General features: G+C 41.4%; 1 protein-coding gene across 1 annotated transcript in view; it reads left to right on the top strand.

Moving 5' to 3' along the window:
- GRHL2 (grainyhead like transcription factor 2) overlaps positions 1–24446 on the top strand; it is a 65832-nt gene extending 41386 nt beyond the window's left edge. The window contains exons 9-16 of the mRNA XM_069957285.1: positions 10211–10369; positions 10806–10896; positions 11264–11403; positions 12065–12096; positions 15025–15116; positions 16536–16621; positions 20259–20323; positions 22637–24446. Coding sequence (XP_069813386.1) covers positions 10211–10369; positions 10806–10896; positions 11264–11403; positions 12065–12096; positions 15025–15116; positions 16536–16621; positions 20259–20323; positions 22637–22754 — 783 coding nt within the window. The 3' untranslated portion in view covers positions 22755–24446. The remainder of the gene's footprint in view (positions 1–10210; positions 10370–10805; positions 10897–11263; positions 11404–12064; positions 12097–15024; positions 15117–16535; positions 16622–20258; positions 20324–22636) is intronic.
- The last annotated feature ends 2187 nt before the right edge of the window (positions 24447–26633 follow it).

Below are 26633 nucleotides of genomic sequence, written 5' to 3'. Positions count from 1 at the left end.
GTCTAACCAATACAGAGACTGTTTTTTATTGAAGGGAATCTGTCACTAGGTTTATTCCACCTTAAATGAGGGCAGCATAGACTAGTGACAGAAATGCTGAACATAGAGGTGTATTACTTCCATCATTCTGTTCAGCCGTTCTCCTAATATGCAGGGGAATAGAATTCTTGCCACACCCCTCCCCTCCTTCAGCAGCTGGAGGGTGGAGTTTGCTGCTGCTCATGAATATCCAGGACTACTAGGCTTACAGACATAATGGAGAGGACTACTTATTGTCCATGTTATTCAGTTAGGGGTCAGGTATAAGGCTATGTTCACACATAGCATTTAATTAGAGTTATATTGCAGTTTGAAGTAAAATATCACAAATTAACACTAACTAAACACCAATTAAACAGTGAGGGGGGCATTTATGAAGATGGGTGTATGAGTACCTCAGTCTTAAATAAAGACCCGCCCCCAGTTTCTTGCACAGATTTACTGCTAGACGCACAACTCTTTGTAAATCCGCGGTCGGCCCTGGCGTAGCATTGTGCAGCAGATCTAAACCTGCGAGGTGTAAATCATGATAAATATGGCGTTGAAGGAGGCCACACCTATTCTCCACCTCGCCATGCACCCCATACTGCCCATAAGGTGAGCGGGGGATATGGCTGTCATACATCACGGAACATGTGTAAACATAGTGTCAAGGAAAACCATTGCCCAACCCCTTTAGTTTGGGAGACATAAGCTACTGACAGAGCTCTCTGGCTGCAGCTTAACCCTCCCCATAGAGAATACAGGATCAATAAGCCGTGCCCTCCCTGTCTATTGGGTAGGTGGGGGCCGCTTAGGAAAGATAACTGATGGCTAAACGATCGTTCAGCCGTCAGTTATTGAAGGTGTACCTTTAAGAGGTTAAAGGGTTTTATATGACTACAAAACAATAGGGCTGATTTCTTTGACGAACAGTGCCACCATGGGCTGATTTTGGTATTGCCACATTTACTATTAAGCAGCCATGTGTTTCTAACTTTATACAATTCCTGCAACACAATCATGACGTCCTTCTGTCCCCAGTAGTAAAGGGAGCGGCTGTAATCCCTGCTGTGGAGCCCCTTCTCCTCTCTGTACATACCCAATAATATATATATATATATATATACCAGATAACAGTAGCCATTATTATGCCATACATGAACTTTAGTCCGATTTCTCCCCCCCCCCCCCCCCATCCCCCCTTATTCTGTGATGGTTATATTGTGAAAACTGGTTCAGACTTGCAATAACGTAGCATTCTCTTTCCTGATGACCTTTGTCTTATCATTCATCATACACTAGACCATAAAATCCCAGAAGGGGATGGTTATGCCAAATAAAATATTACTAAGTGCTGTCAGTACTATCTTAAAGTTGGTGCTGGGGGTGGGGGGGTCTAGTCCTTTACTAGGGACTATAGTCACTTAAAGGGGTTGTCCAGCGAAAATCTTTTTCTTTCAGATCAACTGGTGTCAGAAAGTTATATAGATTTATAATTTACTTCTATTAAAAAATCTCAAGTCTTCCCATACTTATTAGCTGCTGCATGTCATGTAGGAAATGTTGTTTTATTTTCAGTCTGAGACAGTGCTCTCTGCTGACATCTCTGGCCGAGACAGGAACTGTCCAGAGCAGGAGAGGTTTTCTATGGGGATTCATAGAAAACCGAGACAGAGAGTTCCTGTCTTGGCCAGAGATGTCAGCAGAGAGCAGTGTCAGACTGAAAATAAAACACTTCCTGCAGGACATACAGCAGCTGATAAGTATGGCAAGACTTGAGATTTTTTTATAGAAGTTAATTTCAAATCTATATAACTTTCGTATATCAGTTGATTTGAAAGAAAAAGATTTTTGATTGTCAACCCCTTTAATGCTCAACTTTACTGTCTGTTGTGCAGTGGTTATATGATATGGTATATATAGCTGCTTTTACGTGTATACAATAATATACAGTATGCATTGTCCAGCAATCTTGATGATGAGAACAGATAAATGCTAGCTGGGCCAGGTGTACGTACAGTCGTGGGAGGTATCATTTTCGATTTACGGCTTTCTTGCTAATTTTGCTAATCGCTAATTTTTGAGAGTAAATTTGCTTCTTGTGCTACTTTTAAAAAAATAAAATAAATGGGCGGAGCTTAACAGAAAGGGTGTGCCTCCCATAGCCTGACACATTTACTATAATTTATACTAGAAATATATGCCAGCTCATAGTTAGTGTACAGATGTAGTGGCACACTTTGTTTACGTGGCATACTGTGGCATAGACGCCAATCCCGCAAGGCATGGTCCACCACTGTCATAATATTGGCAGCCACCCACATGTGTAGATATCATGTGGTTGGCTAGGGCACAAAATTATATTAAGAGTCCAACATCTCTTAATGTTACATCTTTCTTCAGCACACTTTGCATTGAAAATGCATACAGTCTGCAGGCATCATGTTACAGAGCAGGAGGAGCTGAGCAGATTGATACATATGTTTGTAGGGAAAATTTCAGGATTAATTTGTCACCTATTCCATGTAAATCTCTGCTCATTCTGGGCTAAATCGTCAAGTGGGCTGTCCTACACAGTGACTGACAGCTATCTGTGAATAAGTGTACATATTAAGAGCTGTCAATCATTGATTAGGACTGCCCACATGACTACTTAGCCCAGAATGAGCAGAAGTTTACATGAATATATGACGTTACAGGCTCACTGACCTAAAAAGTGCGTCTTTTAGTAGGCTACTATAATCCGCACCAGAGGCATCTGCTAAGAAAAAATCATATACTGTGCAATATACTTTTATTTTTATTTTTTTACACATTATGGGGGAGATTTATCAAACGTGGTGTAAAGTGAAACTGGCTCAGTTGCCCCTAGCAACCAATCAGATTCCACCTTTCATTCCTCACAGACTCTTTGGAAAATGAAAGGTGGAAGCTGATTGGTTGCTAGGGGCAACTGAGCAAGTTTCACTTTACACCACGTTTGATAAATCTCCCCCTGTGATCCTATGAATTACATTATACTACTGTATGCATGAACAGGTCGGAGCCTTCTTTCAGAGCAATAGGCAATAGAGTAATGTGCCTAGCATATATATCTCCAATGGAAAGTTCTGACATGACGCCATCAGAGCCTACACTGTCCTATAGTGATGCGGGAGTGTGAGGAGGACTCCCAGACTCTTCTGACCCATCCCCATATGATGATGCTAATAAACTAGATGCTTTATGATCACACATCCTCAGTTATATATCAGTATAATGCTTCCAGCTGAATTCTCCAGCATGTAACAAGGCTTACAGCCCTTTATAGGAAGAGTCGTACTTGTTTACTGGGCGCTCCTCCCTGTCCCGGCTCTGCAGGATTATTGTTGGGTAAATATCAGAGCTCATATGTACACAACAAAGACGCACAACTACTGTTGTTATGTTTGATTTCCACCACTTTGTGCTCTTCTGAGAATTATTATCATCATGTGAGTTATACCAACATAGATCTGACTTAAAGGGGCTCTCCACAGTGCTGAGTGTGTGGGATACCTGGGATGCCTTAAAGGGAACCAATTAGCCCAATCGGGGTGATATGGTTCCCTGAACCACTGTATACAGCTCCTGTAGCAACTGCGGCACGTAACGGCCGTGGCTGCAGCAGGTGCTGACTACCTGAAAAAAGGATTTTAATCCCCTGGGCGCGTGACAGGCAGGGCGCGTTAAGGGCATCTGTCACCATGAAAATGTTATCTAAACTATGAGTATCATGTGATAGAGTGGGTGGAGCTGAGCAGATTGATATATAACTTTATGGGAGAAGGTTCAGGATAACTTATCATTTATTCATTCAAATCTCTGATCTTGTCATGCGAAGGAGTCCAGTAGGCGGTCCTATTATTGAGTGGCACTTCTAAGAATAGAAAGAGCAGGGTTGTCAATCAGTCTTTCCCCACAAAGAAATATATCAATCTTCTCAGCTCTTCCTGCTCTATAACATGCTGCCGATAGATTACATAGCATTACATGGTGACGGGTTCCCTTTAAGGAACTGAACATTTATTGCACTCGAAAATTGCGAATACACTAAAGATACATTCACAAGGGTCAGAACTGCTGTGGATTTCGAAAGCAATACAACTAAAATCTACAGGGAAAATCCACCCCACATCTAGTTAAAGGAACTATCAGCAGGCTAGACAAATCTAACTTGCCGATATGTCCCTATTGCACAGGAGACGCTGGGGAGGAAGGGATATACCTTCCTCCTCGGTGCCGTTCCGGTGCAGTTAGTCTTTTAAACAATAGTCCAGTGAGACCGTTAGGAGCACTGCCCCGCCCCCATATTGCCGATCTGGCCCATCCTTGGCCGGTTTGCTCCATTCATTATCATTGGAAAGGGGCGGGCCGGTGCTATGGGGATGGGCAGATACAAACCTTCCTTGGCATCTCTTGTGCAATAGGGACATATCAGCAGGTTAGGGTCCTATTACACGGAGCGATTTTTAACGATTAATGACTAACGATAAACAATCGCACACAAGATTGTTTATCGTTAACCTTAAATCGGTCACCATATTACACAAAACGATAGTCGTTAGTTCCGACTGTTACTACGATCGTTATTGCGATCCTTACTATTTATCGTTTATTTCTTCTGATCCCAGCAAAACAATGAACAATGTGCTATTACACTGAACGATTAGTGAACAAATGCGAAACTTGAGCAAGCGAATGTGGAATTACGGCGAACGATTAGCGCTAACTTTAGGTTCATATCTAAATCATCTATCAGCGACACACAAACAATTTTTCGCTTGTTGCCTGCAATTACACAGAACGATTATCGTTTAAATTCGAACGATATAACGATTTTTGGCACGATAATCATCCCGTGTAATGGGGCCCTTAGATCCGTCTAACCTGCTGATAGTTTCCCTTTAAAATCTGTGCAAACTCTGTACGGTTTGGATAAGATCCATATGCATGGAAATCTGCTGTGGACTTTTTGCCTGAAAATCCGCACACATGCTACGTGGATGCATGTAAAGAACAATCTAGCCAACGTTCCTGCGGCCCTGGCTATACGATCACTGAGCCGTGCAATAGGATCAATAAATGAGTGCTGATCTGACACATTGATTAGTTTTGGTGCAGAAACGCTGCATGTTTTCTGCAGGTGTGAATATACCCTAAAGTGGTGCATAAAATGGAGCGTGACAGGATCTTATTTGTGGCACATGCAGACGTTACCTCTTCCCACTATTCCATTAGTGATGTATATAGTGTATAGTGTCCACCTTTGGGACCCCTTCTCTTTTCCAGAGATTTTCAAACATAATGCAGCTCATATAAAGCTCTTTTGGATCCTTTCTTGGACTAGAGAGCAGAAGAGCCCAGAACTTCTCCAGAACCTGACTTAGGTATGTATGGTCAAGATAGATAGATAGATAGATAGATAGATAGATAGATAGATAGGAGATAGATAGATAGATAGATAGGAGATAGATAGATAGGAGATAGATAGATAGGAGATAGATAGATAGGAGATAGATAATAGAGAGATAGATTATAGAGAGATACATAGGAGATAGATAGATAGATAGATAGATAGATAGACAGATAGACAGATAGATAGACAGATATAGATAGGAGATAGAGAGAGGTAGATACAGGCCTGTATTTACCACTAGGCACCTGTGGTCCGGTGCCTAGGGCAGCAGGGGTGCCGTTTGTTCACAGTGTATTTTGTACCACAAAATGTACTCTGTGTGACAAAATGAATTTACTGATCACACAATTCATTTTGTGGGCACACAACATACTTTTGTCATACAAGATTTATTTTGTCACACAGAATTCATTTTGTCTCACAGGATTTATTCTGTCACAAAGAATTCACAAAATTCATTTTGTCGTACAGAATTATTATTTTGTGGCACAGAATGACATTTTGTCGGACAGAATTACATTTTGTGGCACAGAATAAGATTTTGTGAGACAGAATGACACAAACTGTTTTTGGTGGGACAAAATGCACTGTGAACAAGCGGCACCCCATAGCACCTTGAAGGGGGGCAGCACCAGGGAGCAGGGGGGGAGTGGGCACAGGCGTGATTACAGAGTAGAGTGAGGGAGACTGGTATGGCGGTGTTATCCAGTCACAGTGTGGTGGTATTGGTCAGGTCTGGTGTGGCGGTGTTATCCAGTCACAGTATGCCGGTATAAGGTCTGGTGTGGCGGTGTTATCCAGTCACAGTATGGCAGTATTGGTGAGGTCTGGTATGGCGGTGTTATCCAGTCACAGTATGGCGGTATTGGTCAGGTCTGGTATGGCGGTGTTATCCAGTCACAGTATAGCGGTATTGGTGAGGTCTAGTATGGCGTTGTTATCCAGTCACAGTGTGGCCGTATTCGTCAGGTCTGGTATGGTGGAGTTATCCAGTCACAGTATGGTGGTATTGGTCAGGTCTGGTATGGTGGAGTTATCCAGTCACAGTATGGTGGTATTGGGCAGGTCTGGTATGGAGGTGTTATCCAGTCACAGTATGGTGGTATTGGTCAGGTCTGGTATGGTGGAGTTATCCAGTCACAGTGTGGCGGTATTGGTCAGGTCTGGTATGGCGGTGTTATCCAGTCACAGTGTGGCCGTATTGGTCAGGTCTGGTATGGTGGAGTTATGCAGTCACAGTATGGTGGTATTGGTCAGGTCTGGTATGGCAGTGTTATCCAGTGACAGTGTGGTGGTATTGGTCAGGTCTAGTATGGCGGTGTTATCCAGTCACAGTGTGGCCGTATTGGTCAGGTCTGGTATGGTGGAGTTATGCAGTCACAGTATGGCGGTATTGGTCAGGTCTGGTATAGTGGTGTTATGCAGTCACAGTATGGTGGTATTGGTCAGGTCTAGTATGGGGGTCTTATCCAGCTTAGTGCCTAGGGCGGCAGCTGCTGTTAATACGGCTCTAGATAGATAGATAAATAGATAGATAGATATACGAGCATTTACTAAATCAGCCAGGTCCAGAGAAATGTAGTATGTCGTTTTCCAGGACGGCACAGCTATACATATGACCAAGGCTAAAACACAACATTATAAAAGAGCTGGTAAGACAATCCTAAGCCAGGACTTATTTTTTATTGACTGTGTTGGGTTAAAGTACAAACTCTCTGGGACCTTTAAGAGACTCATATAGCGGGAGAAATATCGGAGATATGAGGCTCATCTTCTCTCTGCATGCATATAGGGAGATGATATCCATTCTGTTCTTTATTATATAAATTTCTGCCATTGGGGAAATACATGGAACATATAGATTGATAGATTTTGCATTTCAAAGAGGATCTATTGAGCTGACGGGATGCCTGGAACTGTGATTTGCATTTCCAATGTACATGGCTGTTATGGTAATGCGATAAACAATGCGTGTATTACGCCTGCCTAATATTCAGATGAGAAGTAAAGAATATCCTAAGGATATAGAGATAATAATGATGATTTATATCTAAGCCCCTTCACATGTAACCCCCCTCGCTATACACACATACTGCAGACTAGATGTCACAATATTAAAGGATCTATCAGTAAGGATTATTGTACTTAAAGGGGTATTATGGTTTCAGCAAATAAAGGCCTTTTATTGTATAATGCTCAGCTATAACTTTCCTATGTACTTTGCCAGCATGTAACCTAACAAAAAACCTGTCTCTCTGGTGCCACCTATAGGACAATACAGGAAGAACCTAAAAGGGGTACTCCAGTGAAATTTTTTTTCTTGTAAATCAACTGGTTCAAGAAATTATACAGATTTGTAACTTACTTCTATTAAAAAAAATCTCAGGTCTTCCCATACTTATCAGCTGCAGTATGTCCTGCAGGAAGTGATGTATTCTTTTCAGACTGACATAGTGCTCTCTGCTGACATCTTTGTCCATGTCAGGAACGGTCCAGAGCAGAAGAGGTTTTTGATAGGGATTTGCTACTGCTCTGGACAGTTCCTGACATGGAAAGAGGTGTCGGCAGAGAGCACTGTGTCAGACTGAAAAGAAAACACCACTTCCTGCAGGACATACAGCAGCTGATAAATACTGGAATTCTTGAGTTTTGTAAATAGAAATCTGAATCAATTGATTTGAAAGAAAAAGAATTTAGCTGGAGAACCCCTTTAAAACATGACTATGGATGTTAGCCAAAATAGGAACCCATATATTAAGTATAGCGGTACAATTTGTAGGTAAATCTAAGGCTACATCAGGGGCGTTACTACCACTGTAGCAGTCATAGCAGCTGCTATGGGGCCCACCACATCAGGGGGCCCCATTGGCTGCTCCTGCAGTACACTGGGCCCTCTGAGCTGTCATCATTTTCAGCACCAGGTGGCCAAGCGGATCAGCCCGGTCTTGCAGATGTCCCTGACGACTAGCAGTTATTCAGTTTTGGCTAGACTTGATGGCTTAGTGGTCAGTCACGAAGAGGGGGGGGGAGGGGCAATCAAAAGTTTGCTATGGGGCCCAGCCATTTCTAGTTACGCCCCTGGGCTACATGATGGTTGTAACCTGTGAACGACTAGCTGAGACTCCATGATTATATTAAAAAGTCGTATTCTTTGTTGGTAATAGAGAGAAGCATACACTGGCTCCAGCGGTGTCACCTCTCAGGCGTCGAGCTGGTTACCAGGGTGTGGTATAGGGTAAAAGTTTCAATAAAAGAGTGTAAACAGCGGATGGAGTTATTAGCATTGCTGTAAACCTGGAATCTTACTGCTCCTGAGTGACTCTTTATAGGCCTAGCCTTAGTAATGTTCCCATAAAAGTGCACTTATAGGAGCTAAAGGGCATCAGCGTCTTCTTCATTCTGCTAGATATATACTCAGTATCTTCTGTTTCTGGTTACATCAGCTGCAGTCTGTGGCAAATGCAGAACTACAAGTCCCACCATGCCCTATAGCCAGGTTAGGGAATCATGGTCTATGGTGAGGTAGTGCAAGCAGAAGCCATAAGAAACAGTGGAAATAATCTTATAATAAATATAAGATTCTTGTATTGCATCATATTAAAGGGAGACTCCACCAAATATTGCTTAGATTCTTTTTAAAGTGAATCTGTGTAGCTTTGCAAACTACCGGCACTAATATCATAGGTGAGGTGTCATACCTTTACTTTACACATTTTAAAGTGTCAATGAGGCGTGGCCTGAGGGTGCACAGTGCCCTTAAAGGGAAAGCTCCTTTCTGCTCTGCTTCCACACAGGATATGGCATGCACAGTGATCCGGGAGGCAGATTGTGAACCTGGCAGACTCGTATTTGGGGGAAAAACTTCTTTTTTTCGGGCAGTAAGGCAGGGTGTCAAAGAGGCGGGGCCTAGACCATTCATGCCCTAGGGCTGCAGTGCCTCTCTCACTGTTGGCACTCCCCTGGGCTGGATCATTACTTTTGGCAAGTTTAGGACATGAATGCTTTAGGTCCCGCCTTCTTGACACCCTACCTTGCCACGCCGCCAGAATAAAAGATGTTTTTCACCTGAATACCAGCACCAGTAGAGAAGGGAAGCCCCAAACTAGGCATTGATTTGAAAAGAACTACCAAATGATGGAAAGGGCCCTGTGGGTGTAGTGGGTGAGGTTATAGTCAGTGTGGCACAATGGTGAGGAGATAGAGTTGGCTAAAATTCAAGCTAGAGTGTACAGTTGAAAAAGAAGGTCTGGTACAGGATATATTTTACTGCTTTTCTTTTGTCAATTTTGCTTTCCTTCTAATGAAAACTGACTGTTCTTCATTACCTCACTACTTGTCTAGTGCATATAATGTATTGAGTTACCTGTTGTACACTATAGCTTGGAATTTAGCCAGTGCATTATATTATAATCAAGAATGTATAATAGGAGGGAGAGAGAAGAGTTGGCTAAATTCCGAGCTAGAGTGTAATGCAGGAACATGAAGTCTGATAGAGTATGTACACTAGACAGGGCAATGAAGACAACAGAGTAGAGCACAATGAAAAGCCACAGAAACAGAGCAAAATAACTTAATTTACCATTATATTTTCATTTATTAAACAATTAAAAATAAATTTCAGTGTCAGAACCCCGCTTTAATCTGATATATTTATGCACGGTACTATGTGAAAGTTTAGATGAAACCAGGATGTGTGATTTGCATGGTCCCAGTTGCCGCCATTGTTCATTTTCCTCCTCTCTTTCTCTGTAGATTTTTATCACGGTGAATTGCCTGAGCACAGACTTCTCTTCTCAGAAAGGGGTGAAAGGACTTCCACTCATGATTCAGATTGACACCTATAGCTATAATAACCGCAGCAACCGACCAATCCACCGAGCCTACTGCCAGATCAAGGTCTTCTGTGATAAGGTAACATAAGTGCGGACGTCTCTGACAGCCCATAATCCATTATTCTCTTGAATGAATAGGTAATGATGACTGACTGCTGCGCGAGGCCCTTCATGTTTAATGGATGATGATTCTTCCAGCAGATCTGTCCTCCTGTTACAGATAGCATTGTCCGATGATGTCAGAATGTCACACAACTATACCTTATCATTTATGGTTATTATATTCGGCTTAAATAAGAGACTGAAAACAAGTACAAGGGCCACAATCTGAGATTATTGGGGGGGGGGGGGGGGAGATCAGGAATATTTTACTAAAAGAGTAGTAGATGCATGGAACACTGTTCCAGCAGATGTGGTTGTTAAATCTACAGTAACTGAATGTAAAACTGGAACATTTTCTTTGAGTTTTTCATTTTTAAAAAAAAAATCTGATGTGTATTCTTTTATATTTTTAGGGAGCTGAGAGAAAAATACGAGATGAAGAGCGAAAGCAAAACCGAAAAAAAGGAAAAAGTCAACCTGCCCAAACCCAGGGCTCGAATAATTGTGAGTTTCTGGGATTGAGGTGAATCTGTTTTGTTTGGGGGCAGAAAAACTTTTTTTTCTTTTGTTAGAGATTTAAAGAAAATCTAAAAGAAAATAAATGAAACACTGTGTTATGGCTGGAGAAAGACCCGCAGGGGTGGAGCATAATTTCCATGTTTGGTGTTTGTGTATCATGCTCCGCCCCCCAGGATCTGCACTAGCCAAAACACAGTATATTAGATGACTTTGAGTAAACAATAATAAGTCTATAGAGTCCTGGGCCAGACTGGACCATCTATCATCACCAAGCTGGATTGTTCCGTATTTGTTGTATCCATAACTCAAAGTTCATCCTCCTGACTCTGTTACCTTATCCATTCTTCTCTAGCTTCTGATTCTAAGTTGTCAGCTTTACCGCTACAAAAGAAGAGCGATATAACCTTCTTCAAAACCATGTCTGATCTGGACTCCCAGCCCGTCCTCTTCATCCCAGATGTTCACTTTGGAAACTTACAGAGGACCGGACAGGTATTTGCTATCAAGGTTCTTTAGTGACCAATGGAATTGGTCCCAGCAGATAGTTTTACCCAGTAGCACTTGTACTGTATAAGATAGCGCCTTCTAATGGTATTAATAGCTGATCATTATAAAACAGGGATGGGGTACCTTCGGCCCTCCAGCCGTTGCAAAACTACAATTCCCGTCATGCTTGGACAGCCAAAGCCGAAGGCTTTGGCTGTCCAGGCATGACGGGAATTGTAGTTTTGCAACGGCTGGAGGGCCGGAGGTTCCCCATCTCTGTTATAAATGTCAAAGCTCTACGAAAATGGTGTATTAAAGGGATTGTCCTATCAATACCTTATCTAAAAACACCAGCAATTGGCTGTCCACCATAGAGCAATTATTGACAGAATTTCTGTTTGGCCGTATGTGTCCCTCTGTGAGCCATTTGAATTTATGGTTGTGCCAGCGGCAGTTGAGCACGCCCACTAAATCCTCATTAATTTGGGAACTAAGATCTTTTGATTGGTGGGGGTCCCAGTGGTTGCACCCCCCCCCCCCCATCAGTTATTGATCTCCTATACTAATCATTTTCCGATTAGTAACGATAGATGGCAGATACATCACTGACTGTAATAATGGGGATGCAGGCGTATTTAGTACTGATGATTTTTTTTTTCTCTTGCAGGTTTTCTACAATGCGGATGATGAAATAGAAGGGTAAGGGATATGTTATAAGTATGCTTAAAATAAAATGTATTTATTTCAGTCTTCTAGTCTACTACCGGATATGGCATACATATATGATACCGTCCAGTGGATCCTCCTATCATAACAGTGGGGATCCCATGGAAATTATGGTTTTCATAGGGCCACTTCACATGTAGTAAAATGTGACATTGTTTCCCTATTGGAGGGCTTGCGCGAGTTCTCCTATAGAGAAACAGTGTCACACTGAGGCGGGCAGAGAGTTCCGCCGATTTTACTCCGTGTAAACTCCCATAGACTTAATAAATGGTGTTTCCGTCTCTACTACAAATTGGGACTCGGGACAGGATACTTTTGTTACCCTAATAGGTGAAGAATTCTTATGCTATAATTGTCTGTAATAGGGAACTCCCTAAGACTGGGTTCACACTGTATTTTTGAAGTCCATTTAACGTCTCCGTTTAACGGGGGCAAAAAGGATGAAAAAAGTATGCATTTGTGAGCCTCCGTTTCGATCCATTTTTCCATTGACTTCCATTATAAAAGAAAAAAGGATTCGTTTTTTGTTGGTGTATACATTTTTGTGTACATTAACCCCTTCAAGACCCTTTTATGCCCAGATCAAATTAATGCAATGTTCCTCCCCGCCTTCTAAGAGCCATAGCGCTTTTATTTTTCCTCCTACAATGCTGGTTGGGGTGTAATTTTTTTGCGTCATGATCTCTAGTTTTTACTAATATCATATTGGTGTAATAGAAAAATTTTGAACGCTTTTTATTAATTGTTTTCTGATATATAATTTAATCAAATCAGCAATCCTGATGTGTGTTTTTTTTCTCTGTTTATGCCGTTCCCCGTGTGGGAACAATAATGTTATATTTTATTACATCGGACAATTGCATATTTTTATTTTTATAATGGGCAAGGAGATATACTAAACTTTTATTGGTAAGGGGGTTTATAAGGGTTTTTTTAAATACTTTTAAAAACTTTTTATTACACTTTTTTTACACTTTTTTTTCACTGTACAATATGCAATAATTAGATTGCATGTACTGATCTATGCAATAGCATTGCAAAGATCGGTGTTATCGGCGATCTATGCATAGAGCCTGCCTGAGAACAGACTCTATGCACAGATCGCCAAACTGACAGGGCGGAGGTAAGAGGCTTACCCCCACCTGTCGATACATGCGATCGGGACCCCTGCAGCATGGCTGCGGGGGTCCCGATCACTCAGTGACAGAAGCTTGTTCTGTCACTAAGTACCTTAAATGCCGTGATCGCTATAGATAGCAGCGTTTAAGGGGTAAATGAGACGCACTGGACACACTGATGTGTACGGGACTGCTCTCACTGCAGCGGTCCTGCACACATCAGAAGCCCCTGAAGTCGGAAACGTATATAGACATTCCTACTGCACGTGAACACCCGGCCTTTCCGTGACCCTGGCTGGGTGACCTTTCCGGCCGCGGAGCTTTCCATAGCCCACAGTGAAGCAAGCGGCCGGAGCCGCTTGCTTCACTGCGTGAACTGACAGGTCTTTCTGCGGCCGGAATTCACTGAATTCCGGCCTCAGAAAACTGACATGTCAGTTTTTTCCGGCACCTCTTGGGGTCCTGGCCAGAGCGTATATGATGTGCTTATACGATGTGCGGCGAGAACTATGGCCGTAGTTTTACGTAGTGTGAACATAGCCTAAAACTGTATTTGAAGGCATTCAGAACTTTTTCTTCAGATTCTGTTACAAAAAAAACATCCTTGATCCAAGGGATTCGGTATACAGGTGAAATGTGTGGAATATGATATCACCATAGAGCAACACACATGTATCGGTAATAAGGACTCCATTATATCTCTGTATGGGCCTAATACAAACTTTTTAGTTCCAACTTTTCCTTTATGCTACAAGCTGCTTCTCATCCAGAATACTGATCATTATATAAGTTGAGAAATGTCTTTGCTTTTTCCTGTTATGTATTCTTTGAACATACGTAGACTTTTATTATCTATAGATTTCATACTGAAGGGGTAGTGTGTTTTTTTTTAAGAGATTACAAACTAGTGTATGGAGTCTTATAAGCCATGCAGTGCTTCATGGGAAAAATATGCAAATGAGCTCCATTCCAGACCGGAGAAAAAGCTTGCTCATCACTGCCACCTAATGGAGGAAGCATCTTGTCGTATCAGTGTTCGACCATGGAGATTATATGGCTAATCAGCCACTGTTTCGTCTCGGCATATCTGATTGGTTCCCAGGGGCAACTAAGACAATTCTACTTTCCACCAGTTTGATAAATCTCCCCCATAAACTTAAGTTATGTTTCAAGGCTTTTAAAGGGGTACTCCCACAATTTTTTTTTTTTACCTAATTTACTTCTATTTAAAAATCTCAAGTCTTTCAATACCAGTATTAGCTGCTGTATGTCCCGCAGGAAGTGGTGTATTCTTTTCAGTTTGACACAGTGCTCTCTGCTGCCACCTCTGTCCATGTCTGGAACTGTCCAGAGCAGCAGAGGTTTTCTATGGGGATTTACTGCTGCTCTGAACAGTCCCTGACATGGACAGAGGTGGCAGCAGAGAGCAATGTGTCAGACTGAAAAGAATACACCCCTTCCTGCAGGACATACAGCAGCTGATAATTACTGGAAGACTTGAGGTTTTTAAATAGAAGTAAATTACAAATCTGTATAACTTTCTGACACCTGTTGATTTAAAAGAATTTTTTGACAGAGTTCCACTTTGACCCTTAAACAGTGATTTTGAAGGGATGCTATCTCCACTAGGTGGGAGTGAGGAGCCAGCTTTTTTCCAGAGCGACCATGCATACTGTGTGTAGAGGGTAGAGATCTTCAATAGAAGAACCTTGGTATGCGGTGACTATGTTTTGGCCCCTAGAGATCATCTCAGGAATTACATATCTGTTATGGCTCTCTACAGAAGCAGCGTGCTGGTGAAGCGAATGCTCCGTCCGGTGGATGAAGAGTTCGGGCCTCCTGCTCCAAAGCAACTGAAAGAAGAAAGCAAAAAAGGTGATCTTATTTATGACAAAAACTTCATATATTACAAAAAAAAACATAAACATAAAAATTAGGTGACAGCAATAATAGAGATTGCTTATATCTTTCTATTTCCTGCCATATGATGAAACTAGGATAAGTCAGTTTTCCCTTTTATATGTAAAGGCCTCTTTAAGACTTAAAGGGCTTTTCTAGGATTCTGCATAAATACCCTTAGGATTAGCCATTAATATCTGACTGATCAGGATCCATACCTTTGAATGGGCTGGGTTGCAGAACCAGACACAGTGATGAGGAAGCATGACGCGCTGTGTCTGCAGTAAAGGGAGCCAATCACTGCTGCAAATTTGTTCAGATTGGTGGAGGGTGTGGGACAGCCATACAAAGTGGCTTATTCTAAAGATAGGCCATCATTATAAAATCCCAGAAAATCTTTTTAGGTTTTTTGATATTTTACATTGGCTGATAAATGACAATCTCTTTGGCCCTTTTTACACTCTGGTTATAAGCCTCCAATCAAATGTAACGCTACACCCCACACAGCAGTTACCCTCGAATACCCAGTGTTTAGCTACCCCCTAATAGTGTCCCCAGACTGAGTTTAAAGCCCCATAGTGCCCCTAAAGTAACTAGATCCCCCATTAGTAGCCTTTCACAGTAGACAACCCCTACAATAGTGCCCCCAAAGTAGTTCTCCTCCACAGTAGACAGCCCCTACAATAGTACCCCCTCACAGTAGACAACCCCTCCCATAATGCCCCCATAGTAGATAGCGCCTACAATAGTATCCCCTCCAATAATGCCCCCAAATTAGTGCTTCTTCATATTAGACAGCCCCTACAGTAGTGCTCCCTCACAGTAGAAAGCCCCTTTAATAATGCCCCTATAGTAGACAGTCCCCCAATAGTGCCCCCTTAAAGTAGGTAGCCCCTCCAATAGTACCCCCCTTACAGTGGACAACCTCTCAATAATGCCTTCATAGTTGATAGCCCCCAATAGTGCCTCCTCAAAGTAGACAGCCTGTGCAATAGCACTCTCCAAAGTAGATACCCCCCAATAATGGCCTCCAATAGTGCCTTCTCAAAGAAGAGAGCCCCTCCAATGCCCCCCCCCCCCCCCCAATGTAGACAACCCCTTCAATATTGCCTCGTAAAAGTTGATGGCCCCTACAATAGTGCCCCTCACATTAGATACCCCTCCCCCACAGTTGAGAACCTGAAGTAGGGGGTCACAGTAGAATATTGTCAGTTTGGGCACCCATGTGTAGCCCTGAGGAGCCATGGACTGTGGGCAGCCCCCCAAACCATCTTTATTGTAAGCCGCCGCCGCTGACGACTCCTCACATCAGTAAACTCCGTTGTGGTTCTTATTTAGCGCTAATGGGAATGATCTGGAGATTTCATCTGTACTTTCTGGCCTCATTATTTTCAGTGCTACTTTATGTGAGAAAGGAAACCGATGAAGTTTTTGACGCCTTGATGCTAAAGTATCCTACAGTGAAGGGATTATTGGAAGCTGTAAGTATGTTATAGATGTACATTATGTTCCGTGTTATGGTCGGCATCTGCCGCCACCGAGCTGTTGTGATTTAGTCAAATCCGTCTCTTTTCACAACTTGTTTCTTCACTACATTCGGTGTATATGTTAGAAGATGAGCATATGGTCCTGACATACGCAGCGGTACACATCATTGCAGAATATGCCATCCATCCACTCCCACTATAAAAACACTATATACCACGCAGCACACTTTTTTTTTTTTTTTTACCCATTGAATAGATATTGCATTGCACCCATTGCATTGCACCCATTGCATTTATCCCTGTTAATTCAGGGAAAGGTAAAAAACTATAAGGCATAAACCATTCTGCCATTGATGTGTATGTTGGAGATCATTTTGAAGCATTGTATAAAGAATAAGTGGTTTGCAAGTTGTTTGTGAAGAACACAACACTCATTGAACTGTGGACCCTCCTGTCCTTCTAAGGTGATGCATACAGCACTATATGCATTGTTGCTTCCCTTTAAAGGCAATCTGTCACTAGGTTTATGCTGCCTTAAATAAATGCAGTATAAACTAGTGACTAGAGATGAGTGAACCTGGAGCATGCTCGAGTTGATCCGAACCCGAACTTTCGGCATTTGATTAGCGGTGGCTGCTGAACTTGTGGAAAACATGGATATAGTCATTGGCTGTATTCATGTTTTCCAGACAACCTTAGAGCTTTATCCAAGTTCAGCAGCCCCCGCTAATCAAATGCCGAACGTTCGGGTTCGGATCGACTCGAACCCGAACCCGGTTCGCTCATGTCTACTAGTGACAGAAATGCTAAACAGATCGGTGTACATCATTCTGTTCAGCCGTTTTCCTAATGTGCAGGAGAATAGGATTCTTGCCATACCCCTACCCCCACCCTCAAGCTGCTCATTGACAGTTGACTGCCTGTACACAACATGGATAGATAACTGCCAATCAGCAGCTGGTTGGCAGAGTTTTTATGCTTTTCATGAATATCCAGGACTACTGAGCTCATGCACATAATGGATCAGCTGCACAGAGCAATGTAAGTGATACATCATTCTGTTCAGCTTTTTTGTCACTATCTCATGCTACCCTGAGATAGAACACCATAAACCTGCTGACAGAGATGTGCTGCACAAAAACAGCACCGAGTGAGTGTGCATGGTTTTTCATCTCACATGCTTTATGCACGGGCTGCAGCGATGCATACAGTACCACATGCCTTGCTAGGCCTAGTGCAAAAACCACGAGCCTGCAGAGCTTCTAAAGTGTCATGTAAATGTGAGGTAAATGATGATGCATACATTACAAATCACTGTGCACCTCATATTCTCTGTGGGTTGGGTGTGAACATTGCCAGAGAAGCTATAGCAATGTACATAAGCATTGATCAGCACAGTTGCAGACCCAAGAAACACGGTGGACTGGCATATTGTGTCTTCAGGAAGCTGGCGTTGATAAGGTTAGCAACTGCTACATCTTTAGTCAATTGCCCTTCCTAATACAGTAATAAAAAAGTATGCCAACACAAACTATCCAAACACATAACAATAGAAAATATATAGTGCCCATTATACCCTATGGACACATCTCCAAGCTTGGTGTAAGGAGAGGTAAAATGTTGCTCAAATGTATTCACTTCTTTGTCAGCATTTTAAGATTAAATAAGTATGCCCTGCTGTATAATCAGAGTTCCAGAGAGCAAATTCATTAAAGAAGAAGTCCAGCGAAAATTTTTATTAAAGTATTGTATTGCTCCCAAAAGTTATATAAATCTCCAATATACAATTATTACGGGAAATGCTTATAAAGTGCTTTTTTCCCTGCACTTACTACTGCATCAAGGCTTCACTTCCTGGATAACATGGTGATGTCACTTCCTGGATAAAATGGTGATGTCACTTCCTGGATAACAGGCTGATGTCAGGCCCTGACTCCCAGAGCTGTGCGGGCTGTGGCTGCGAGAGGATGATGGCAGGGGGACACTGAGGGACACAGGGCACTGGAGGGACACTGAGCATCCCCCTGCCATCATCCTCTCCAGCAGCCACAGCCCGCACAGCTCTGGGAGTCAGGTCGTGACATCCCCATGTTATCCAGGAAGTGACATCCCCATGTTATCCAGGAAGTGACATCCCCATGTTATCCAGGAAGTGACATCCCCATGTTATCCAGGAAGTGACATCCCCATGTTATCCAGGAAGTGACATCCCCATGTTATCCAGGTAGTGACATCACCATGTTATCCAGGAAGTGACATCACCATGTTATCCAGGAAGTGACATCACCATGTTATCCAGGAAGTGAAGCCTTGATACAGTAGTAAGTGCAGGAAAAAAACCACTTTTTAAGCATTTCATGGAATAAGTGTATATTGGGGATTTGTATAACTTTTGGGGGGGCAACACAATACTTAATGGATTAAGTACAATCAGGCCCGGACTGACAATCTGGCATATCGAGCAAATGCCGGTGGGCCGCCCAGATTTCCAGTCCATTGGCTGCCCAGGCTACATAGTTAAATTTTGAATTATTCAAATCACAGCACATCGGCCGCCCGTCGCTACACTGCTTATCCAGCTGCTGAGGATCTTTTCCTGTTAGCATACAATAATACCCCAGTTCTGAGTGACATTAAAGGGAACTTATGTAGTCATATATCTATAGGGTTCATTAACGCTTTATTACATTACTCTTGGTGACCACAGCTTCAATAAGATATATAAACTACTATCAAGGGCAACATGTGCAAAAAGTATGTATGTTCTCTCTGTGTTTACATGGGTTTCTGGGTACTCCTCCCACACCCAAAACATACAAATGGGTCAATTTAGATTGTGAGCCGTAATGGGGACAGAGACCAAAATTGATGAACTATGTAAATTGCTGTGGAATCAGTTGGCGCTATACAAATAAAAGTATTATTATTATTATTATTATTATTATTATTATTATTATTATTATTATTATTATTATTATTATTATTATTATTATCTGATATCTGTATATATAGCATTTTACCTAATAATAGATCAGGTTCATATCTATATATGCACCGCCATGTGATTATCTACAGGACTCCAAGATTTTTTTTAAACCCCAATATACAATTAATTTGTATAAGAATCCACACCCATAACAACAAAACCATGTCATAACACACGTAGTAAAATACATGGCTGAAATCCAAGGCATATCCTCAGATCACTGCCGTGTACTTTTACCCAGTTTAGTTGGGTAAAAGTAAATGGGGCTAATGTATTATTCACCCAGATCTTAAATATTGTGAATTACAGTTGTGTTCTGATGCAGTAAATGTGAAGGAATGCACATGAAAATAAACCATATAAAATACTCTTACATATAGGTATGATAATTTCTTTAGTTTGTGATGCAGCACCTGTCGTGTTATGTTCTGCAGGTAGAGGGCAGTATGGTGCAACAAATAAACCCTCTAAGGAGGAGTAGAAAAGTAAACTGTTACCTCTTCGGCACCTGGCTGGGCGCTAGCTTATCCTCTAATGTCTCATTCACATTCAGCCAGATAATGAGTGCTCTCTAGTGTGATGTACTCACTTTTATCTGTTTTCTGTTTTTAAACTTGTTTTTTTTTTTGTTTTGTTTTTTTGTAGATATCTGAAAAATATGGTATTCCTGTGGAAAAAATAGCTAAAATCTATAAGAAAAGCAAAAAAGGGTAAGAAGCTCAATTATTGAATAATAAAAACTTTAAAGGTTCAAGTTTCTCAAATCAGGCTGCACTTAGAATGTGAAAAGAGAATTTTATTTAATTATTTATTTATTTTTTGCAAATTTATTAAAAAGGAAAAACTAAAATTTTGCACAAACATAAGTATCCAGACCCTTTGCCATGATACTCTGGGGTCTCTTCTTTCTCTTCATCACCTCTGGGATATTTCTCATGATTTCATGTTTGCACTTTAAACAGGCCGGCCATATCTCTCCTGCCTCACCCATCCTTCCTCACGAACACAACGCTATGGGAGTGAAAAAAAAAAACTTTAAGGGGACCAGTCATCAGTTTCATGATATCCAAACCGGGAGTGGTCAGGATGGTCCCCAATGGGTTCTTCCTGCTCTGCCAAACTTTATTGACAGATGTCTCTTTGTTAGGGTATAGAGATAATGGCATGGAGAGGCAACCGTGACCACCCTGAGGACTTGGTGGTTTGGGCAGTGTGAAAATGATGATGGGTTCCCCTAAAAAATGTACATATCCAATTCTTAAGTGTTGAGGCATAAAGGAATGTAGGAGTGGATGTGCTATGGAGTATACACAGTATCTGCAGGTCTATGAGTCACCATGGTAACAGACTACAAACTCTTTGTTGTCTGAACCAGCAGTCACACTACTTCCATCTGTTCCCTACTACTATACATACATTCTGTAGGCTAGCAAGAAGAAGGGGATTCATGAAACTGAGTGTGATAGCATGATCAGACTACAGAGGTTTTGTTTGTAGTCTGTTGCCATAGAAACTAATAGTTGTGGATCCAAAACAGTATAAGATTTTAAATCTGAGATATTTGTAAATTTTCATTTTTATTTAATTTTAAATGCTCTGGAGCAATACAGTGGTTACCTACACGTCCTTTATGTGTTCACACCTCATGCTTCTGGTAATCATCGCCTTTTCCATTGCACGGTTTCCAGTAATTTCGCTTTTGCATTGATATTCCTAAAACTGAAAGATATTGAGATTTTTTTTTTTACTGAGCTGAAACTACTCAGTGTACTACTATGACTCATACATTAGGGGAAGTGGAGCACAGCAGTTTGTCAAACAACGGCTGTATATTTACAGAGGAATACAATGTTATGGTCATATCAGTGCTCCGCGTATAAATAATGAGTCACTCCGAGCTGAAATATCTCCTTTAGAATGCCGCTGCCTTTCCTGTGAGGCTTAAGAGTCTCATGCTCATGACATTAGGCCCTGCTTATCGGCAGCATCACAACAGAAGGAAGGCCAGACGCTATCTGCTACCCTGGGAGGTGCGCTTTGTGAATTATCGGTCGCACAGCTGGTGCGAAATGTATTGTATTTACTGCATATACTATTCTGAATGTATAGTCTTGTTTGACTGATGGGATTTCCAATTGTAACTGCTTGAAGCACATACATTTTACATAGCATAGGGATGAGGCTATTAGGAGAGCATACCAGAGAATCCAAAGAGAGATATTGCTTGAGGTTGCAAAATGTCATTTCTTTTTCTCTTTAAATATAGAAACATGTGGTTTAAAGGGAATCTGTTGGCAGGAGCACCAGATACCATTGGATAGCTGTTAGGGTATAAAAGTAAATTGTACTTTACCTGGAGCTGATGGTGGTTGCCAAACTTGGAAAATGCCTCTTTTTTTCTCAGCGAAGTGTCGAGGAGGTGGGGCCAAGTTGCTTAAGTGCCACATGCTGGCATACTTTCTTGTTTGCCTCCATCTCCAAAACCCTCTTTGACTAATGCACTGATCCCTGTATTGGTGGCTATGAGGGGAGGGCAAGCAAAGAGGAATGCCATGCTCTGGCCCCTAAGAAGCTTGGTTCCACCTCCTTGACACCTGGCTAAGAAATAAAGATAATTAAAGATGAAGTTTGTCAGCTGCCATCAGCTCCAGGAAAGGCACAGGTTTTTTTTTTTTAATACCCTAACAGATACCCAATGGTGTCGGCAGCTCTTAGCAAAAATACCAGGCCCTCTGCACCTTTTTTTTCATGGTGTCCCATAATAAATGTAAGTCTTTTTAGCTGAGTATACCCTGTGGAGTCCCCATTATCAGGGCTGCCATTTTGAATACCTGCACAGTTAATAGGACAGGACCTCTTTTATAGAATGATTTGTTTCTAACAGTAGTATTAGTACTTGTAGCACCCAGATCCCAATAACTAGGGTGCTAGATATGGGCGCACTTTGACCCCCTCCCCCACACTGGTAGATTTTATATGCTGTAATTGCTGTAATACATTTTTTGCATCTTTTCTCTGTTTAGCATTTTGGTCAATATGGATGATAACATCATCGAGCACTACTCCAATGAGGACACCTTCATACTGAACGTGGAGAGCATGGTGGAACAAGGCTTCAAGATCACACTGACGGAAATATAACCCTCAACCAATGTGATGCCTGATGGGAAGAAAGGTCCATGAACAGAGAAGACATCTGTTCTCCTACAGTCCCTGTCCCACCAGAGACATTGACAATTTCTAATCAGTGCCTATGACCGGGAATGCAAGATTTATTTCATGGCCCATATAGGAAAAAGGACAGAAGAACTGTATTTATATGGATATTATGATACTATACAAGATGGATTTTCTTCGGATGAAACCATTTTCTTGATGTTCATCTCAAAAAGGGATGAGAATTTCATTTGTTGGAAGTGGATGGGGACTATAGATGATGTACTTTACATGGCTTCCAAATCCTTGGTTCTATGCAGTATCTCCACAGTCTACGCAATGTGGGCCCAATGACATGGTCTTATGCATCCAACTGGTTTTAAACTGAATGTACAAAAAGTATTTTGTAAGTAATCTAAAAAAAATGATTTTTTTTAACACAATGTACAAATTATTTTGTAAAGTGCAATATTATATTTACGTTTTTATTATTTCCTTTGTTTACTGCCACAATGGCAATGGCCACTTTCTAAAAATCAGAAATCCTTTGTCTACCCCGACTTTAGCACATGCAATTACGTGTACTCCCATAGTGGTCAACCAAACTGAAACTCATTTTCAGATACTTAGAATATATAAGAAAATAGAAAGCTTCATGATATCACTGTGAACTATGCAATGTCTCATTTGCCCTTTGGGGGTGCTGCAGGGGAATTGAATGCTAGCTGCTTATTCCTCCACAGATCAGAGCTGATTATAGGGTTTTGTGCAGCAAAAGCGGATGAGCCCTTGAACTCACATCATTCAGAATACTCTTATGCAGCGGGAAGGTTACATCTAGCATTTTTAAATCGTGTCTGATTTTAAAGGGTATTTGGGGAACATAAAAAAACTCATATACTTACCTTCCCCTGCTCTCATAGCACTCCATTCTGAAGAGCAGCACTTCCTGTGTTTGAGGTCAGCAGTGTCCCGCCACTGAAGGGCTGAGTGGGCAACTACACGTTCCCCCTCTGAACACAGGAAGACAGAGTTTTGTGATACTGGTGGCAGCAGGGGAGTTACTAAGGATTGTATAGGTTTTTTTTTATGTTCACCACCTCCTCGGACTACCCTTGTAAGGTGAACCTCATATATTGTTGTATCTGCAATAAGGATATGTGATAGCTTGAATACCCTCCATATTTTTATCTCAAATTATTATAAATTTTAATTCATTATGTGGCGAGCTTGTACATTAATGTGTAGTATATGACTGGAACTATTTTTATCATTTCGGTGAATGTGAAATAGCTGGAGAAATGTGTTTTTTCTTAAAAAGAATATTATATATGCTTCTAAATTTCTTTTTACACCTATGCTTCCAAATTTTGGAATTGTACATGTAATGGATGATTTTTCTGTATTGTTTGTACTGATGAAACCACCTTAGTTGGAAGGTCACTCAAAAATCAAGTTCTCAATGTTTTAGAACCTGTATCGGGACATTTAAGTAATGTTTTAGCCTTATGGATGAATTATTTTATTGGTATGACATATAAGATACACTCCTTTTTGTAGTAAAAATGCCTTTAAAGCAATATAACTTATTTAAGTGGAAATCTTTGCTCTATCACAAATGAAGCAGGACCATAAGGCTTCCATTTTCCGTTAAAATAAAGCTTCATCTTTTTCTTATTTTTGTGTTATTAGTTATGGTTTCTGTCATTTATACAGTACTTTAAATGGGCACTGTCAGAGAGACATAGACATAAGATAGTGACATGGCAGGAGGTTTGGAGAAGGCTTGGTAGGTAAGGTTAGTGACATAGGAGAAGGCTTGGTAGGTAAGGTTAGTGACATAGGAGAAGGTTTGGTAGGTAAGGATAGTGACATAGGAGAGGGTTTGGTAGGTAAAGATAGTGACATAGGAGAAGGTTTGGTAGGTAAGGTTAGTGACATAGGAGAAGGTTTGGTAGGTAAGGATTGTGATATAGGAGAAGGTGGGTAGGTAAGGTTAGTGACCATAGGAGAAGGTTTGGTAGGTAAGGTTAGTCAAATAAGAGAAGGTTTGGTAGGTAAGGGCAGTGATATAGGAGAAGGTTTGGTTGGTAAGGATAGTGACCTAGAAGGTTTGGTAGGTAAGATAGTGACATAGGAGAAGGTTTGGTAGGTAAGGTTAGTGACCATAGGAGAAGGTTTGGTAGGTAAGGTTAGTCAAATAAGAGAAGGTTTGGTAGGTAAGGGCAGTGACATAGGAGAAGGTTTGGTTGGTAAGGATAGTGACCTAGAAGGTTTGGTAGGTAAGATAGTGACATAGGAGAAGGTTTGGTAGGTAAGGATAGTGATATAGGAGAAGGTTTGGAAGGTAAGGATAGTGATATAGGAGAAGGTTTGGTAGGTAAGGTTAGTGACATAGGAGAAGGTTTGGTAGGTAAGGTTAGTGACCATAGGAGAAGGTTTGGTAGGTAAGGTTAGTCAAATAAGAGAAGGTTTGGTAGGTAAGGGCAGTGATATAGGAGAAGGTTTGGTTGGTAAGGATAGTGACCTAGAAGGTTTGGTAGGTAAGATAGTGATATAGGAGAAGGTTTGGTAGATGAGGTTAGTGACATAGGAGAAGGTTTGGTAGGTAAGGATAGTGACATAGGAGAAGGTTTGGTAGGTAAGGATAGTGACATAGGAGAAGGTTTGGTAGGTAAGGATAGTGACATAGGAGAAGGTTTGGTAGGTAAGGTTAGTCAAATAAGAGAAGGTTTGGTAGGTAAGGGCAGTGATATAGGAGAAGGTTTGGTTGGTAAGGATAGTGACCTAGAAGGTTTGGTAGGTAAGATAGTGATATAGGAGAAGGTTTGGTAGGTAAGGATAGTGACATAGGAGAAGGTTTGGTAGATGAGGTTAGTGACATAGGAGAAGGTTTGGTAGGTAAGGATAGTGACATAGGAGAAGGTTTGGTAGGTAAGGTTAGTGATATAGGAGAAGGTTTGGTAGGTAAGGTTAGTCAAATAAGAGAAGGTTTGGTAGGTAAGGGCAGTGATATAGAAGGTTTGGTAGGTAAGATAGTGACATAGGAGAAGGTTTGGTAGATGAGGATAGTGACATAGGAGAAGGTTTGGTAGGTAAGGATAGTGACATAGGAGACGGTTTGGTAGGTAAGGATAGTGACATAGGAGAAGGTAAGGTAAGGTTTGTCTTTTTGCCAATGTCACAAGTCACCAATGGGGTTGAGATTTCTGTAGTCGTCAATAATATGGAAAAGGATTTAGCTTTGCTAGATCAGTGGTCCAAACAATGGAAACTGTAGTTCAATGTTTCCAAACGTAAAATAATGCACTTGGGGAGGAGGGATCTTCTATCAGAGTATCATATCGGCAGTGCTGTGTAGGCAAAGACTTCAGAAAAGAAAGATTTAGGGTTAGTGATTTTTGACATTCTTAAAATAAGTCACCAGTGCAACCAGGCGGTAGAAAAAGCCAGAAAGTCAAAGCCAGACATTATGGAAATTGAAGTTTCACAAAAGGTTTGACACTTGTGGCTTACAGTATAAATCAAACAAGTACTGTTACAACATCATAATAACATCATAATGGGTTCACACATGTAGTGCACGCGAATAGCCTGGTCAGTGACCTACGCGTTTTGACTCTAAACGGACCATATATTGACTAATAGCAGGTACACACATCTGATCACGTACATAGCAGGCTTACAGCTTGTTCGTGTTTGTGCTTCTTTATTCTAACATAGAGGGAAGATGTCAACAGTGAATGTGCGTTAAATACTCATCGCTATACAAGAGTGTTCCTAAATAAGAATCGACTTTTAAGAAAAATATAGAGAAATAAGTGTTCACACGGCATCAGCCAATTACGCAGCCAAAAATAACAC

The sequence above is a fragment of the Dendropsophus ebraccatus genome, chromosome 2 (genome assembly GCF_027789765.1).
Source record: "Dendropsophus ebraccatus isolate aDenEbr1 chromosome 2, aDenEbr1.pat, whole genome shotgun sequence".
In the NCBI taxonomy this organism is placed as follows: domain Eukaryota; kingdom Metazoa; phylum Chordata; class Amphibia; order Anura; family Hylidae; genus Dendropsophus; species Dendropsophus ebraccatus.
The sequence above is the reverse complement of the archived record's forward strand: the minus strand, read 5'-3'. Positions and strand labels throughout refer to the sequence as shown.